General features: G+C 40.1%; 1 protein-coding gene across 4 annotated transcripts in view; it reads right to left on the bottom strand.

Moving 5' to 3' along the window:
- The window catches only part of SLAIN2 (SLAIN motif family member 2), a 78,882-nt gene extending 63,110 nt beyond the window's left edge, over positions 1-15,772 (bottom strand). For 3 of the 4 annotated variants that reach the window (XR_002522118.2, XR_002522119.2, XM_009206800.4), the window contains exon 1: positions 14,975-15,766. Coding sequence is in view for 2 of the 4 variants with exons in the window: in XM_009206800.4 (XP_009205064.1) it covers positions 14,975-15,363 (389 nt within the window). In the remaining 2 variants the exon portion in view is untranslated. Of the gene's footprint in view, positions 1-14,974 lie in introns of all 4 variants that reach the window. The other variant, XM_003898658.4, reaches the window with a different exon arrangement.
- Between the last annotated feature and the right edge of the window lie 1,233 nt (positions 15,773-17,005).

Genomic DNA, 17,005 nt, shown 5'->3' with positions numbered 1-17,005 from the left:
CAATACAGTCCTTGTGTACACTAGCACAGATCTTTTCAGGTACAACTGCATATATAGATAGCAATTACTAACACAGGAAGTTTTTCGTCCACAAAAAACATACATGGGTATATGTATGGATATGTGCATATATAATATATACATATAAACATTACACACATACGTAATCCATGCAGTTTCTTTTAGAGTACTTTGCTTTTTAGTGACTAAAACAGGATCTTACCCATAGAAACTATGTTAGTTCCTGGCTAAAACGTCATACTTTCAGCAAATGATATATTCTTCAAATCCAAGATAATAATAATGCATACTGCTACGACTTTTAATAGTTTGTCAACTTAATAATTTAGGTTTAAAAAATTAACACTTTTTCATACTGTTAATAAAGTATCTACAAATAAATTACCTTGGAAAAGATACAGGAACATAAAGTTTGAATCCACAAGACACTGATAACAAAGGCTTATTAACACAGTAAAGATTAAAAAGTTGTCATCTCAGAGAATTTTCTACCTGCAGTATTCCTACAGGTTCTAAAATTATTTTGAGTTATAATAAAATTAAAATATTTTACCAACTTTGTGAAAATATAAACCAGATAAGAATGAGAAAACAGATAAACATGCAATTAGATATAATCTACATTTATATATTTATAAATATATAAAATATATGCATATTAAATACATGTTTAACCTCAACATTCAAATGCTAAAGAAAGTTAACAATATTTTTATGTCACATGCCAGAGTAGGAGGTAAGAGAGATGGGTATATTGTATTCTGCTCATAGAACTAAAGTTAATATTTAAGAATACCAAGCTAGACATTCTCTTCCTTTTTTCTTTTGAATTATATATAAAGATAAGAATGGGTATGTGAGGATTCCTGAGGTATACTGTATTCTGAGATGGTCAGAAAGCACAAAATACACTTGGGGGGAAGAAGGAATCGTATTATTAGCATTGACATTGTCCTAAAAGAAAACCTAACCTAATCCTCCATTGTTAGAGTTTGTGATTCTGTGTATATACCCAATTTTTATATAATTATATAACTGTCTTCACATGGGATTCTAAGCTTCCCAAGAACAAGAATAAGAATATTTCACATCATCCCTTATGTCTCCTCACCCGCAAAGAAAACTTCCTGACACACAGTAAAAAAGGAACACAAGGAAATAAGTATGAAGAATTCATAAAAGAGCATGGTATTTTTTCCTGAAATACTATTAACAATGAAAATTTTTGGCCAGGTGCAGTGGCTCATGCCTGTAATCGCAGCACTTTGGGAGGCTGAGGCAGGTGGATCACAAGATCAGGAATTCGAGACCAGACTGGCCAACATGGTGAAACCCCATCTCTACTAAAAACACAAAAATCAGCTGGGTGTGGTAGCGGGTCGCCTGTAATCCCTGCAGGAGAATCGCTTGAACTCGGGAGGTGGAGGCTGCAGTGAGCTGAGATGGCGCTACTGCACTCCAGCCTGGGTGACAAGAGCAAGACTGTTTCTCAAAAAAAAAAAAAAAAAAAGAAAATTTTACATTTTTTCTTGGTCCTAACCATTTGGTTACCAGTTGTAGATCGGCTGAATCAAATTTTTCCTATTTTAATTCATAATTAAATCATAAATCATTTCATTATTTGTTCCTTTCAAAATACCCGTAACAGGCCGGGCGCAGTGGTTCATGCCTGTAATCCCAGCACTTTGGGAGGCCAAGGTAGGCGGATCATCTGAGGTCAGGATGAGACCAGCGTGGACAACATGGTGAAACCCCGTCTCTACTAAAAATACAAAAATTAGCTGGGCATGGTGGTGGGTGTCTGTAATCCCAGCTACTCGGGAGGCTGAGGCAGGAGAATCGCTTGAACCCAGACTGCAAAGGTTGCAGTGAGCCGAGATTGCTCTACTGTACTCCAGCCTGGGCAACACAGCGAGACTCAGCCTGAGGGGGAAAAAAAAAATACCCATAACAATTAACAAGGATCTCTCTCCCAAGTGACAGTAATCAAATTATCCCAATTTCTGTAAGAGGCTAAATTTAACTGCTCTAATCCCTTAACTTTTTCCCTTTCCCATCAGTTTTTTCTATATCACTTACAACTGTTTAATTACCAAAGCTAGAAGTGATGATTTGAGGGTCTGAAAATGCACATACAGTGTAAAAATGAGCTCTTCTATTCCTTCACTTTATATAGCCCAGGATCTTTTTGTTATTCTATCAACTCTTAAGATACAACTAAATACTTGTTCCTACTATTTTATTCTATGTTTATCAGATAACATTTTTTTAATTTGAAAGTTTTTGTTGCTGTTTTGCCATAACCAACTATTGGTTTTTGGACATACATAATTTTCTAATACGTCTAGTCTTTCTCCTTGGTGTCAGTCACAGAGCTCTAAACTGCTTCTTATGGACATCCCCCCCAAAAACCCTCAAAATGGTATCATCTTTTCCAGTCAATAAATGAAATTTTTTGAGCCAATATCGACTGTTTTCTCTCTACATATTCAATTAACATATCCTATTATGTTAATTAACAAATCCTTGTTAAATCTATCCCTTTCTTTTCATTTCCACTGACCTTGATCTAGTCTAGGCCCCATCTCATCAAGTACAGACTGTTACAATAATCTTAACTGTTTTTCCCATACCTAGCAGACTTTCGTATTTCCAATCTATCTACACTCCACGCTCTAAAACACAGATCTACATACCACTGTTTCACAGCCTAAAAACTTTCCCATCAGATATACTCCACAGCTTATTTTTCAAAATTCTGTGTTATCAGATTCAAAACTATGTCCTTTGATCTTTACTCCAGTAAAAAAAACCTTCTGCGTGCAGCCAAACTGACCAAATAAATGTTTGTTTCATGCACTGTGGAGAGTTTAACCTATGGATTCTTTGCTCATAGTTATTTTCACTATAAGGGTGAAAAAAAAGTTTTCTTTATCTAACCTAGCCTTACTCTGCCTTTCAAGACTGACCATGAAGTCTTTTTTGAAGCTTTCATGAGGCTTTCCAACCATCAAAGTTCTTATGACTATTTCTTACCATTATAGATAATGCTCCACCTATGGCAGGCATTCAATAAATGTCTGATGATTACTTCTTGGGAGACCATTCATTCCAGTTTCCCCAAGGCAGTTCTAATTTAAATATACTGTTCTGACATCTCATCTGGTTAGTGCTCCGTTGACTCTCAAGTAGTGCCCAATCATTTGACTTATTCTTAATTTTCAGAACCGCACTGTATTAGTCAGTTTTCACGCTGCTGATAAGACATGCCTGAGACTGGGCAATTTACAAAAGAGGTTTAATTGGACTTACAGTTCCACATGGGTGGGGAAGCCTCACAATCACAGTGGAAGGCAAGCAGGAGCAAGTCACGCCTTACATGGATTGCAGTAGGCAAAGGGAGAATGAGGAAAACACAAAAGTGGAAACCTCGGATAAAACTATCAGACCTTGTGAGAGTTACTCACTACCATGACAACAGTATAGGGGAAACTGCCCCATGAGTCAATTACCTCCCACCAGGTCCCTCCCACAACACATGGGGATTATGGGAGTACAATTCAGGATGAGATTTGGGTGGAGACACAGAGCCAAACCATATCAAGCACTATTTCTGACTTAGAAAATGTAAATAGGGCAAAGTAACTAGAATACGAAACTTATTACTACAATACAGTACTAGTTATTTCTGGTCACTCTGACACCATACCAGAAGTATTCTTTAAGGCAATGGTTCTTAATCTGTGGTAATTCTGCCCCAAAGGGACACCTGGCAATGTCTGGAGACACTTTTGGTTGGCCAGGGATGCTGTTGGACATCCTACAACACACAGGATAGCATCCACAACAAAGAGTTATCTGACCCAAATGTCAAGGTCGCAAATTCTGCTTTGGGATTATTCTTATAATAATGTTAATAAGATCAAAATAACATTTTTAAACAATGTGAATGTTTTTTTAACTGGACCTAAACGATCTTGAAACCAAAATGATATCTATTATTTCCTTCTTAGGTAAATGGCCTAATCTTTAATCATTTAGCTTGATGTGATGTGATGGTTTTCATGCAACATATAAGTAGTTGGTATGAAATGGAAAGAGTATCGCTGTGGACTCAATACTTTGGTTTGAATTCAATACTTTGGTTTGAATACTTCAGGGCACAAGAGGTGGACGCAAACCTCAGAGGCTGTTTTCTAGCCAATAAAGGTAGCTATGACTTGTGTCCTCGCCTACATACTACACACTAACCTCTCCAAAATGCCATTTCGTTAAGAGCATTCAATATTCAAAAACTCTCCTCCTAGCTTTCACAGGCCATTCACAGTATGATCTCTAACCCAATGATTCAACTTTCTCACTTGTTCCCTAACAAACGTCCCTTTAGTTAAGTATCTTCACAGGCCTTTTCTCTACCCTACTCAAATGTATCACTCGCTCTTTTCCCTAAACATCTTGATTCTCACAGACAGCAAAAAATACCTTTCCATCTGTGCCCAAATCCAAAGTCCCAGCTCTCACTTTTAAGCCCATATAAATATTTCTTCTAGAAAATATTATTGGTTTCAGAGAGAACAGAATTCTATGTTCATTCTGTCTCCTAGCCAAACTCTAAACACCCTGAAAGCTTATGCTCCACTCAGTAATTTAAACAAATATTCATACAGCAGTTACCACTGGCCAGACATGGTATTAGACAAAAACTTGAAGATGAATTAAGATAAAACTAGATTATTATACCTCACATAAAGGTTGTTAGCCTCTTTCACTCACAGGGTGCACTACCATCAAGACTTATGGTACCTGCTCATCAAGTTCCAAACCTCTAGATTCAGGTTTCTAGGATTTATCAGTTTTTTGGGTTTTGCTTTTTAATCCACTCCAGATCAGTCCTAAGTATAACCAATGGCAAATAAGAATTTCACTGTGACAGGTCAACACAGGATTCACTATCTCCCCCACTCAGAGGAGAAATGAGCAGGCCCACTCAAAAGATACAAGCATTCACAGCCTAAAATTACTATTCTTTCTGTATCTACTAAATAGGTATTAGCAAAAACACACAATTTAGTCTGATTATCACTATAAAATATAGTACCAATTAGGTATTAAACGCATACTAAAAACCTAACTTGAGAGCACCTATTAAATCCCACTCCTCAGGCTTACTGGAGTCAAGGGTCACTTACAGACTTAGCTTGGCCCACTCTTGCTTCTCATTTACATTTTCCAAACAAAATAAGCCTCAAGAGCCACACATAATTGGGTACTTTCTTACTGTCTCACAGAGAAGCAGAAGCTCCTGAATGGAGTAGTGGAGGGATGTGTGGCGGAGGAGTTTCAGTCTAGTACACTGCAGAAGTGGGAGATGATTTGATTCATCCTCGTGAATTATAAACCTGATTTTTAACTAAATACAACTTTGTCTTATCTTTCCAAATATTTTTAAAAATTTCGTATGTGATACTATGGTACTACATTATCTTGCATCTATTATTCTTCACATTTCAAGGAGATATAATCAATATTTTTTTCTCTAAAGTCTCTAATTTCTATTTTATTCCAGAATGTGAGACCTTTCCCAGATCCAAGTGAACTGTGTTTTGCAATCTTTAAGCCACTCCTAAAGACCTAAAGTCTTCCTCTTAAATAAGCTAGTTTGTCTTAAAGTTGTTCATTTCCTCCGTAACTTCGATCCCAAAATGAAAGATCTCAGAAGATGTAATTTCGAGTAAATGAAAGAGGTGAAATAAGAACTTACTATTACCAAAGCCTTAAAACCTACATTCTTTTACAAATTCATTTTTGCTACTGAAAATCAGCCCAACAGGAGTCACATGCAATGTGCTCTGGCAAGTACAGATAATTACTATAAGGAATAGTGTATTCAGGTAATGCAAACTATTTATATTAAGACACTACTTAACTCTGTTATTTACTGCCCAAATTGCCTTTTTTAAAAATCATGTCAAAATTACATGAATTTTTATAGTTATAGATATGTTCCTAGCAGAAGAGTAAGGAGGCAGGGGGCTGCATAAGTGGAAGTAGAAGGCAAGTAGCCTTTTTGGGCTACCAGGGTATCAGCACCAGGTTCCCTGGGCCATTTGGCATAGGAATTTGAATACAGGGTGGCCCCAAAGATGTGACTGAGGAGTAGTAGCAGCATCAGTGATCCAGAAGGCTCATAGGATGTGAGCTATACAACTTTAGTGTTCCTTATCTGATATTCCTAAAAACCAAAGTTATGTTTTTCATGAAAACAGACTACATGATTTATTTAGGTAGATCTGATAAATGTTTTAATAGTTACACTTGTGGAATTTAACTTTTTCAATGTAAAGTTAAGAACATTATAAGAAGCATTCTAAACCACTTTCGGTCCTGGGTGCTATCCAGTTCAATAAATGTTTTTTTGCCCAATTAAACTGTTAAATTTAAAACAAACAAGAATAATGGATCATAAGATCATATATATGTCTTGGGTTCCAATTCTATCAAAAATATGCTATCATTATAGCATAGTGCTCCACCTATGGCAGTTACTCAATAAATGAAACCATATTTATTGAAGCCAAAATTTATCCATCTGTGATATATAATCTTACTACCACTAATTAACAAGGAAAACTACCAGTAAAAAGGCTTTTAATGTATCATGTTATATTATGATCCCCACATGATCACAGAGTAATAAAACCAACTTAAATTTTATCAACAGGATTTTTTAAATTACAAAAGCAGGGCCAGGTGTGGTGGCTCACACCTGTAATCCCAGCACTTTGGGAGGCCTAGGCGGACGGTTCACGAGGTCAGGAGATCGAGATCATCCTGGCTAACACGGTGAAATCCCGTCTCTACTAAAAATACAAAAAATTAGCCGGGTGTGGTAGCAGGTGCCTGTAGTTCCAGCTACTCGGGAGGCTGAGACAGGAGAATGGCATGAACCCAGGAGGCGGAGGTTGCAGTGAGCCGAGACTGTGCCCCTGCACTCCAGCCTGGGCGACAGAGCAAGACTCTATCTCAAAAAAAAAAAAAAAAAATTATAAAAGCAATTCACGTCTTACCAGAAAACTTGGAAATCACAAAAGGTACAAAGAAGAAGTTTAAAACAAAGTGCTTCTGTAATCCTACTAAACAGAGCCATGCCAGTACTTCGGCTAATTTTTAAACTTATTTTAAAAATCAGACACTACATCTAGAGAGTATTTTCTTCTTTAATTCATCATGGGAAAGTACAGATTCGATACTACCATTATTCAGAATCTGTGAGAAATATCTCATCTGTAACTGGCATAAGGGTCATGTAAGAAATTTGGTCTCATTGTTTTATAGCTTTGCCTCATTTTAACCTAACATCACTGATAGATTGATACCATTTAAATTAGTATCACTGAACTCTTACTATACTGTGGTCCTGTTTAGAAAAACAAAGACGAATGTGATACTGTCCTCCTGCTTAAACTGCTCACAATCTAGACTACACAGACCAAAGTACAAGGTGGTTGTATTAAATATACTCTAAAAAAGGATATGTAAACAGTGATAGGTTAACAATGAAGAGGAAGTAAACCCAGTTAAAAATTTAAGAGAATTTCACAAAGGAAAGAAAATCTGTATCGTACCTGAATAATAAGTAAAATTTGGTAAGGGGAGGAGGAGGAAAAAACGGATGAACATCTAAAGCCAAAGGGCATAAAAGTTCTTGAAGGTTCTGGCAAAAGCAAGTAAATCTAGGAAAAGGGTAAATTAGTGCTGGACTGCTGAGGACTTTTAAATATCCTGCTAACTCATTTTTTTCACCAGGCAAGATAATGACTCTAATGGTTTTCTAAATTCAAACCTACCCTCAAGAGGAAAACAACTGGCCATTACTGAAGATATTCAGAGAAATGTGCCACAGACTTAAAGGGAAAACATCCATGATGCTTCCTTTGCTAAATATCTCCTCACACTTAAGCTTAGCACTCTGTCTTGAAGGTATCTTTTTTTTTTTTTTTTTTTTTTGAGACACAGTCTTGTTCTGTCGCCCAGGCTGGAGTGCAATGGCACGATCTCAGCTCACTGCAACCTCCGCCTCCCAGGTTCAAGCAATTCTCCTGCTTCAGCCTCCCAAGTAGCTGGGATTACAGGTGCCCACCACCAAGCCCAGCTAATATTTTTGTATTTTTCGTAGAGACGGGGTTTCACCATGTTGACCAGGTTAGTTTCAAACTCCTGACCTCAAGTGATCCTCCTGCCTTAGCCTCTCAAAGTGTTAGGATCACAAGCGTGAGCCACCATGCCCAGCCTGTCTTGAAGTTATCTTATGCTCCCACATAGAGTGCAACAGAATTAAAAGAACACTTAGAATTCACCCAATTCAACTTTTTTACTTCTTTGTAACATCGCCCACAACAGGAGCATTCAGCAGTCTTTTGAAGGTTATTTCCAAAAATTTGTTTAGGGTAGTCCTTATCATCCAAAAACAGCTCTATTAAAAAATTCTTCATTCTACAAAATCAAAAATTGCCTGCCTCTAATTTACACCTATCAGTCTAGTGATGAAGAGTTATATAATAATCCTTATAAGAGTCCTTCAAATACTCGAAAAGTTCTCTTACCCAAGCTAAATATCTATAGGCTAAATAAATCAAAATCAATAGTTCTTCATCAGACTTGACTTTTAGGTTTGGTGTCAATCTCAATTTCACTTTATTAGCTATGTGACTGTGGGTTTAGCTTCTTTTACTGTAAAATAGGGATAACATGACACATTCTACCACATGGATGTACTGTGAAGACAATGCTAAATGAAATAAGCCAGACACAAAAAGACAAATATTGAATGATTCTACTTATACAAGGTACCTAGAGTGGTCAAATTCATAGACACAGAAAGTAGAATGGTAGTTGCCAGGGGCTGGAGTCCATGGGAACAGGGAATTACTGTTTAATGGGTACACAGTTTCAACTGAGGAAGACGAAAGGTCTAGAGATGGATGGTGGTGATGACTGCACAACATTGTAAATGTACTTAATGCCACTGAACTGTAAACTTAAAAATTATTAACATGGTAAATTTTGTTATGTATATTTTACAATAAAAACAATAATAATAATTACAACTCCAAATTGTACACATTAAATGATTTAAAATGTGTAAAGGAGCTGGACACTATGGCTCACGCCTGTAATCCCAACACTTTGGGAGGATGAAGCAGGTGGATCACTTGAGCCCAGGAGTTCGAGAGCAGCCTGGGCAACATAGTGAGACCCTGTCTCTACAAAACATAAAAAATAAATTAGCCAGGCATGGTGTCACGCGCCTGTGGTCCTAGCTACTCAAGAGGCTGAGGTAAGACAATCACTTGAGCCGGGGCAGGGTTGGGGGGGGTGGGGGGGGGGGGGGGGGGGGGGGGGCAGGGATTGAAGCTGCAGTGAGCTGTAGATTATACCCCCACCCCTGGTCCACAGAAAAATTGTCTTCTACGAAACCAGTGCCTGGTGCCAAAAAGGTTGTAGACTGCTGTCTTGCAAAACGCTTGGCATATACAACATGGGCACATCACAGTGACTGTAATATACTTTTATCAACCATGGGGCCCTGCTTGGCCAAGTTCTATTTTTTAAGAACTTGCATAATCATGTCTCTCAGTGTTCCCAACACTGTGCTGCACACAGGTACTCTAAGTATTTGTTCCATTAAAGAAAAAAATTTAAAGCCATTTTAGAATGACTGGAAAACCACTGCTAACAATGGAATAGAGGGCAAGGCACAGTGGCTCATGCCTGTAATCCTAGCACTTTGGGAGGCTGAGGTTTGAGACCAGCCTGGAGTTTGAGACCAGCCTGGGCAACATGGGAAGACCCTGTCTCTTAAAAAAAAAAAAAAAGAAAAAAAAAAGGGAAATAGAAAGCTTATTAGAGGTTTAACTTCTGATTCATCTAACCCACACACATACGCAAACCACATTACTTTAAAATAACATCTCCTTGGTACAGAAGAGTCTAGAAAACATAAAACTTCCCAAGATGTTAGTATGTTAATCAGTGAATGACTGCCAAACTATTCAGATAAGTGGTGATAATTACACAAATTGCTTTATTAATTTAGGCTTACCAAATTAAATTACAGGCAAATTTTACCAATGGCCCTCTACAAAAAGCATACATAAACAAAGAGGTCATACAATAAATTAACTCTCAGCAGTGAAAAGCCACGAGTGACAAAAAGGTATAAAAACCACATACCTACCTAGCTCTGAAATGGGACATTTATCAACAAAAGTTATTGATGAGAAGTCAGTATGAATTTGAAGTGTCTTCATAAACCTAAGATAAATTGATCTAGTGAGCCAGAATGTAGCTTAAAATGGGCTTAGGCCTACCACTCCAAATGATGGAAAGGAACAGAAATTTTATCACTAATATAATGGTGAACATGGGCAGGATCAAAAGTCTGGATGAAAGGAAATATGGCAACTTCTAAAGAAAAAAATAAGCAGTGTCTAGAAAGTCCAGACCAAACTGATTCCTTGCAAAATTCAAAACTGGATTTTAAAAAGTTTGTGAAGAAAAGTGAATACATGAAATGCTAGCTAGAACATTCATCATAAACAAGTCCAAACAAATCAACTGCAATGGCTATTTTAATAGGTTGGTAATAGTAATGTAGTATTCTTCACTGTAGTTGAGAATCTTATAGGCAGAGAATAGCTTAATTATAGCAAGGCATTTGACAAAAATCTTTCATAATGTCCACATAAAATGTCATATGAGCCTGACAATAAAAGATAGAACTAGTAATTACTGAACAACCATGTGTGTTAATTAATAGACTGGTGTTAATCTAGAGTGAGTCTGACGTGCACATTTCAGAGTAATTTATCCTTTTTTTTTTTTTTTTTTTTTTTTAAGACGGAGTCTCGCTTTGTCGCCCAGGCTGGAATGCAGTGGCGAGATTTTGGCTCACTGCAAGCTCCGCCTCCCGGGTTCACACCATTCTCCTGCCTCAGCCTCCCAAGTAGCTGGGACTACGGGCATGTGCCACCACACCTGGCTAATTTTTTTTTGGTATTTTTAGTAGAGACGGGGTTTCACCGTGTTAGCCAGGATGGTCTCGATCTCCCGACCTCGTGATCCGCCCATCTTGGCCTCCCAAAGTGCTGGGATTACAGGTGTGAGCCACCACACACCCAGCCCATAGTAATTTATTCTTATCAATAATTTGAATGAAGACACGGTAGATATGCCTACCAAATATAAAGATGACCAAATAAATCAGAAAGGATAATATTAAATGTCTAAAAACTAACAAAAGGAAATTTAAAAGCCTTATATTTAATCTAAGCACAACTAAAAAAATATAAAATAAAAGCCTTATATTTAAGCTAAAAAAAAATCCATTACACAAAAAATAGGGTTAGGAAGACTCAGTTTAACATCTTATGTATAAAATATACGGGAGAGAAGTTGATATTTCGGGCTCATATTAAGCATAAGTAATAGAAGTTAAAACTGTCAATGAAGTATTTAGTTAAAAAAAAAAAAAACAGCATTTGGTTCATACCCACCACACTCTCCATCTGATCAAATATCATCTAAAATGCTGAGTACAACTCTGATAACCATGTATAATGACAATGAGCAATTTAGAGTTAATTAAGAAAAAGAAAAACCATGATTGAAGGATCAGAAAATTACATTATCTAAGGAATGATAAAACAAACTGGGATTATATACTCTGAAGAAGACAAGGGAATGCTCACAGTGTGTGGGAGAAAGAGTCAGCAGTGACACCACAGTAGTCTTCAAATATGTGAAGAGGTCATTCATGTGAAAAGGAGATTATACTTGGAAAAAGCAAAATACTGTGGGAACAGCATAGGCTATGATGTATAAAGACCTGGATTCAGACCCTGGTGCCATTATTTAGTGTGTTATTTCATGCTTGGAGAGAGATTAGTTTTCTTACCTAGAAAATGCTACCTATCTCATAAATGTACAAAATTAGAGGTAAAAAATATTTATAAGCTGCCTGGCACAGAATGACACACTGTGATGCACAATGATGTTAGTTCTCATCCCTAAGCTTTTCTGAGTTATTCTAGAACAGTGTTTTTCAAAGTGAGAATTGCAACTCATTAATGGGTCACAAAATCAGCTTAGCTGGGTAGTTACCAGCATTCTTATTCTAATGAAACAGAATAGAAAGGAAAATATCTGAGCATATCACTTGTAGTAAAAGTAATCAACATTTTGTTAAACTTTTGCTTCAATTATTCATATACATTATTCATATATATGTGAATTCCTGATTATGAGTTAAAATGTATTTATCATGAAGCTGGGTCGAAAAAAAAAAAAAAGTGTGAAAGTGACTGCTGTAGAGCACTATTTTCTATGTGTGTTCTATAAGATACTAGTTCCTTGGGAGCTCAATTAAGTTTAGGACCAAACCATACTCCCTAGAGATTTACTATGTTCAAAACACATTAGCATTTCCAAGAGCCCAGCATTAAAGAAAACTGCTTATTTTTGTAGAATCAGTTTTTCCCACACTTATTCCATCCCGGAACCCACCCACTTTTATTCTACATAGCACTTACTGACATCTTCAGAACTAGCACTTTGTGGCACATACACTCGGGAGGAAACATTCCTCTAGATGAAAAGGAAGGTGAATAGCTAGAAGTTACAGAAGGTAGATTTTTAGCTTGCTAAAAAAGGAAAAAATACTGCCTTTGAACCTTCCTGCCACTGACATCCACCCCCTACAACTTTTACCCTAATCACATACCCCAACGCATTTTAAATATTATTTATATCCAACTTACAGTTCACACAAATCTCAGAAAAAGTACAGGACACCTGTAAGATCAAGATATGATGCCAGGATCAAAGCATTAAGCAGGAATCATCTGGTCAAAAGAAACTCCTGGCACAGTATTTAAGGAAGACTTACTTTACCTTAACAAAACTCATGCTCAGGAACCAAAGCAGCCAAAGACTTAATCGGCTCCTCCAAGTGGACTCAATGTGTTCTAATAATACATAATCTAAAATGGGCTGATGGGTGCAGCTAATCCTCATTATTATGAGCATCATTATTATCATCACTTGCAAGAGCCATGTGACAATATTTACAAGATTCTGGATTCTTTTAAAGTGCATGCATACCCAAGATTCCTTTGGGAGAAAGTAATTTCACATTTATATCAAAAACTGTCACTACCATAGTCAGCTCTAATATTTGATATTACTTGGTAATAAAGGTTTGTCATCATATACTCAAGAGTAATCCTGTTACTCAAATCTTCCTAACTGGGAGTTACGAATACCTCTGACTCTGCTCTTTTAGCTGTCAAGAGCATAAAATGCCCTTCCCGCTCTTTACTCACTTCCAGACTCCAAAGCCACCTCCTCCTCAAAGTCTGGCCCAACTACTGTGGACCACTATTTTTCTCCCAGTTACTGAGTACTGTCAGCACTTTTTGTTCTATCACTCTTTGGGTAATTCACTGTACACTTTCTAGTTTATTTAACTGCACAAAACTTAGTTCTCAACAAGACTATAACTGCCTTATGAACAGGGATCAACACTTAAGAATCTCCAGAATCTCCTACAACATCATGTAAGATTCTTGATTTACAAGAACATCATGTTCCTTGATTTAAGTAACTAGGCTTAAGAGTAACAAATAGCAGCTTGTTTTAAGACAGTTTACTACGTGCCAGATCCAGCGCTAAATGCATACATAATTATCTTACTAAATTTTCATAACTCTATAGAGGTAAGTGCTATTATTTTCTCCATCAAATAGAAGAAGAAAGTGAGCCTCAGAGTAACTTGCTCAAGGTCATACTGCTAGTAAGTGGCAAAACCAGGGCCTGAATCCAGGAAAGCTCTTAACTACCTCAGAACACTGAAAAGTTCCAACCCTACAATAACAGAGTCTATGCATGATTTCGATTTCACTAAGTTAGAAGTTTTAATTTCAATAGAGCAGAGATATTTTAGCTAAAAGTTAAAACTTAACTTTAAGAAAAATTAATTAAGACAAATAATTTCCCACACACATCTTTATAATAAAACGAGGGGAAAACCTCCCATGTCCTATTTATGAAAGTAATATAAAGGTGGGGGGGATCACAATTTCATCAAGAAGTGGCTTATGACAATACAGCTTTGGTTTAAATTTTTAAATAGGACTCTTATTCTCTGCCCCTAGGAGGAACGTGGAAATGAAAGATGGATGTGATAACTGTCAATTCAGAGCTCTGCAAAACGCCAGACTCAATTCTCGTTTTAGAAAATAAGAGCCGGGGCTCTAGTTCCACCCTTGACTCTTCACACAAAGAGTAACAAAAACAAAAAAAGAAAAGAAAACAAGCAGCACCATCCTCTGCCCTCTTCACACAAAGCAAGCTTTACCCCACTACCCAAAGGGGAGTGCTGATTCACACGGTCTCCCCATCCCTGCCAGACATGGGTCCCAAACACCAACCGTTGCATAGACGTAGACGACTTTGGTCTGCCCCCGACCCCCACACCTGGTGATACCTCATCAAGCAGACCCCTCTCCTACATCCAAAATGCCCAGGGCCACCATCCGAAAGCCAGTATCTTACACAAAGCAGGACCCCGGCCTACAAAGCAGTTTCCCACCTCCGACTCCTCCCCAGGCGAACAGCCCTTCTCAAGCTGCCCCAATCCACAGACCCCAATAGGGTCCAGCACCCAGAAGGTCCGCAATCCAAAGGAGAACGAGCTACAACCCTGTTACTTGCGCACGCCTCGAACCCCCAACTCCAGCTGAGGTTCCCTCTGCCAAAGCAAGAAAACCACGAGTCCCCACGGGAGTTTTCTCGACTACACAAAGCGAGGCGCCAGACCAGAGGGACCCTCAGAGGACGCTCTCCGCCCCCGGGTCCGTCCCCGCCCAGCTCCGACCCGGCGCCCCAAGCTCACCAGCTCTCCTCTTCCTCCTCCCAGCCTGACAGGCGCTCCAGCTCGTCGGGCCGCAGCGGCTCCACCTCGTCCAACAAGCCGCCCTCGCCCGCCGCCAGCAAGGAGGTGGCGTCCCGCAGCTCTTCGCTACTCGTCCGCCTCGGGACCGACCCGGCCCCGCCGCCCGACTTGGCGCTGAGGCCCAAGGGGAAGCCCCGAGGAGACGCCGCGCCGGAGGAGGGAATGGACGCGCCGGCCCGAATCGGGCTGCCGGGCCCGAGGGAGCCGGCGCCCTGCACGGCCCCCGAGCGACTCCTCAGCTGTTCGTTCTGTTTCTCCAGCTTCTTCACCAGCTCCTGCAGCTTTCGCACCTCCTGGTCCGCGTTCACGTTGGAGTTAACGTCCTCCATCCCGGCCCCGCCGCCTCCGCCGCCCGCTCGCTCTCGCAGCGACAGGGAAAGAGCCGGAGGAAAGAGGCGTCGCCGCCACTCACTCTAGCCGAGGCGCCGGCATATAGCAGGACCAGGCCCCACCGCCAGGGTCCCCCCACCTCGGGTTCCAAAGCGCCGCTGGCCCCAGCCGAGCTGCCTCATCTGCGCCGGCTCCGGGATTGGGGGAGGCGGCGCCAATATCCGGCCTCTGCCGCCATCTTCCCTCCGTCCCTCCGCCCCCCGCGGGCCGGCCCCGTCGGTGACCTCAGAGCGTCGCGGGTGGACGCGGCCGCCGGCGGGCGCTGAGAGGACCGGGCGCCGGTTCGCGGCGGGGCGGGGCCACTGACGGGGCCTATGGGGCGGGGCCGGTGTTCGAGGGGCGGGGATTAGGCCGGAAGGGGCGTGTCGGCGGATGTGGGACGAGGCCGGGCTGGTTAGGGAGGGTTCCTGCAGGCCGGGAGGCGAGAAGAAGGCTCGCCGCTGGCGGGACTGAGGTGGCTAACACGGACCTCGATCAGCCCCGCCTGTTGGCCTGGGCGTGTGGGGTGTTCTCCACCCCTTACACGGAGTGTGGGACCCGCGGGCCAGTCTCGCGCTTGTTCTGGGCCAGACCTCGAGTGGGCGCTCAGCCCGGCGGTGGAGAGACAGTTTACTTTGTTCGGCAAATATTTAATCGATGCCGACTTTTAATTGGAGATTGTCTCGGCTGGCGGGATCGTCTGAGACTGCCTGTGTCCTGTTTCTTCCCCTGAAAATAAACCCCAGTTTCAGACAGTTAAGAGAGGTCTAAGGTCAAAATAATAATCATAATTGCTTGAGTGCTTCCGACTGGCCAGACACTGTGCTAAGCAGTTTTAAAGGCATTATCTCATCCGTTAAAACATAGTTTTCCCGGCTTAAAGTTTGCAGCACACACGGGCGGAAGCGAGGGATAGTAAACCGCTTCTCTACCCCCTTTCTCCGTTTATTGACTCACATTCTGCTCTTTGGATCATTTTCTTCGGAAAAAGTTCCTCATAGTGTGTCTTGATTTTTTTAAAAGTTGTGTGTTAAAAGTACTTAAACACGCTGACAGATAGTGAAGAATGCAGAAAATTGTATGAATGTGAAGTCCGCCTTTAGAATGTGGCAGCAAACCCAAACAAAACTTAAATGCTTTGTTTTGATCACATTCATTGGTCTTCAGATGTCAATTGTGAACTGCTTTGGCTTGTGTTTGCAGCTTTTCTTCAGTTGCCGCCTCCACCCTTACTTTAATAACAATGATCCAGTCCTGTTACACCTGAGTGTGGACTCATTGCCGTGACTGGCTTGCTTCTATCCTTTAGCTTTTCTAGTACCATATTCTCCGCCTGCCATATCTGATTCCCTTTCTTAAATCCCATACTCACTCATTCAGGAAACCTCTTCCTGACAATTCCACAAAGATCTAATTATTCTGCGTATTCTAGCACTGCCTGATCAATAGTTCTCAATAGGTGTTTGCACTTTTTAAAAAACTGATTTTTTTTCTAAGAATTATTTTTCGTTTGTTTTTGTCTGTTTACTTGCTTTAAGGAGACGTTCATGTTTGCTTACCATGTCTAGTACACTGACACAGTGGACACTCAATACTTGGTGT

Source organism: Papio anubis, chromosome 3 (assembly GCF_008728515.1).
Source record: "Papio anubis isolate 15944 chromosome 3, Panubis1.0, whole genome shotgun sequence".
Taxonomy (NCBI): domain Eukaryota; kingdom Metazoa; phylum Chordata; class Mammalia; order Primates; family Cercopithecidae; genus Papio; species Papio anubis.
The sequence above is the reverse complement of the archived record's forward strand: the minus strand, read 5'-3'. Positions and strand labels throughout refer to the sequence as shown.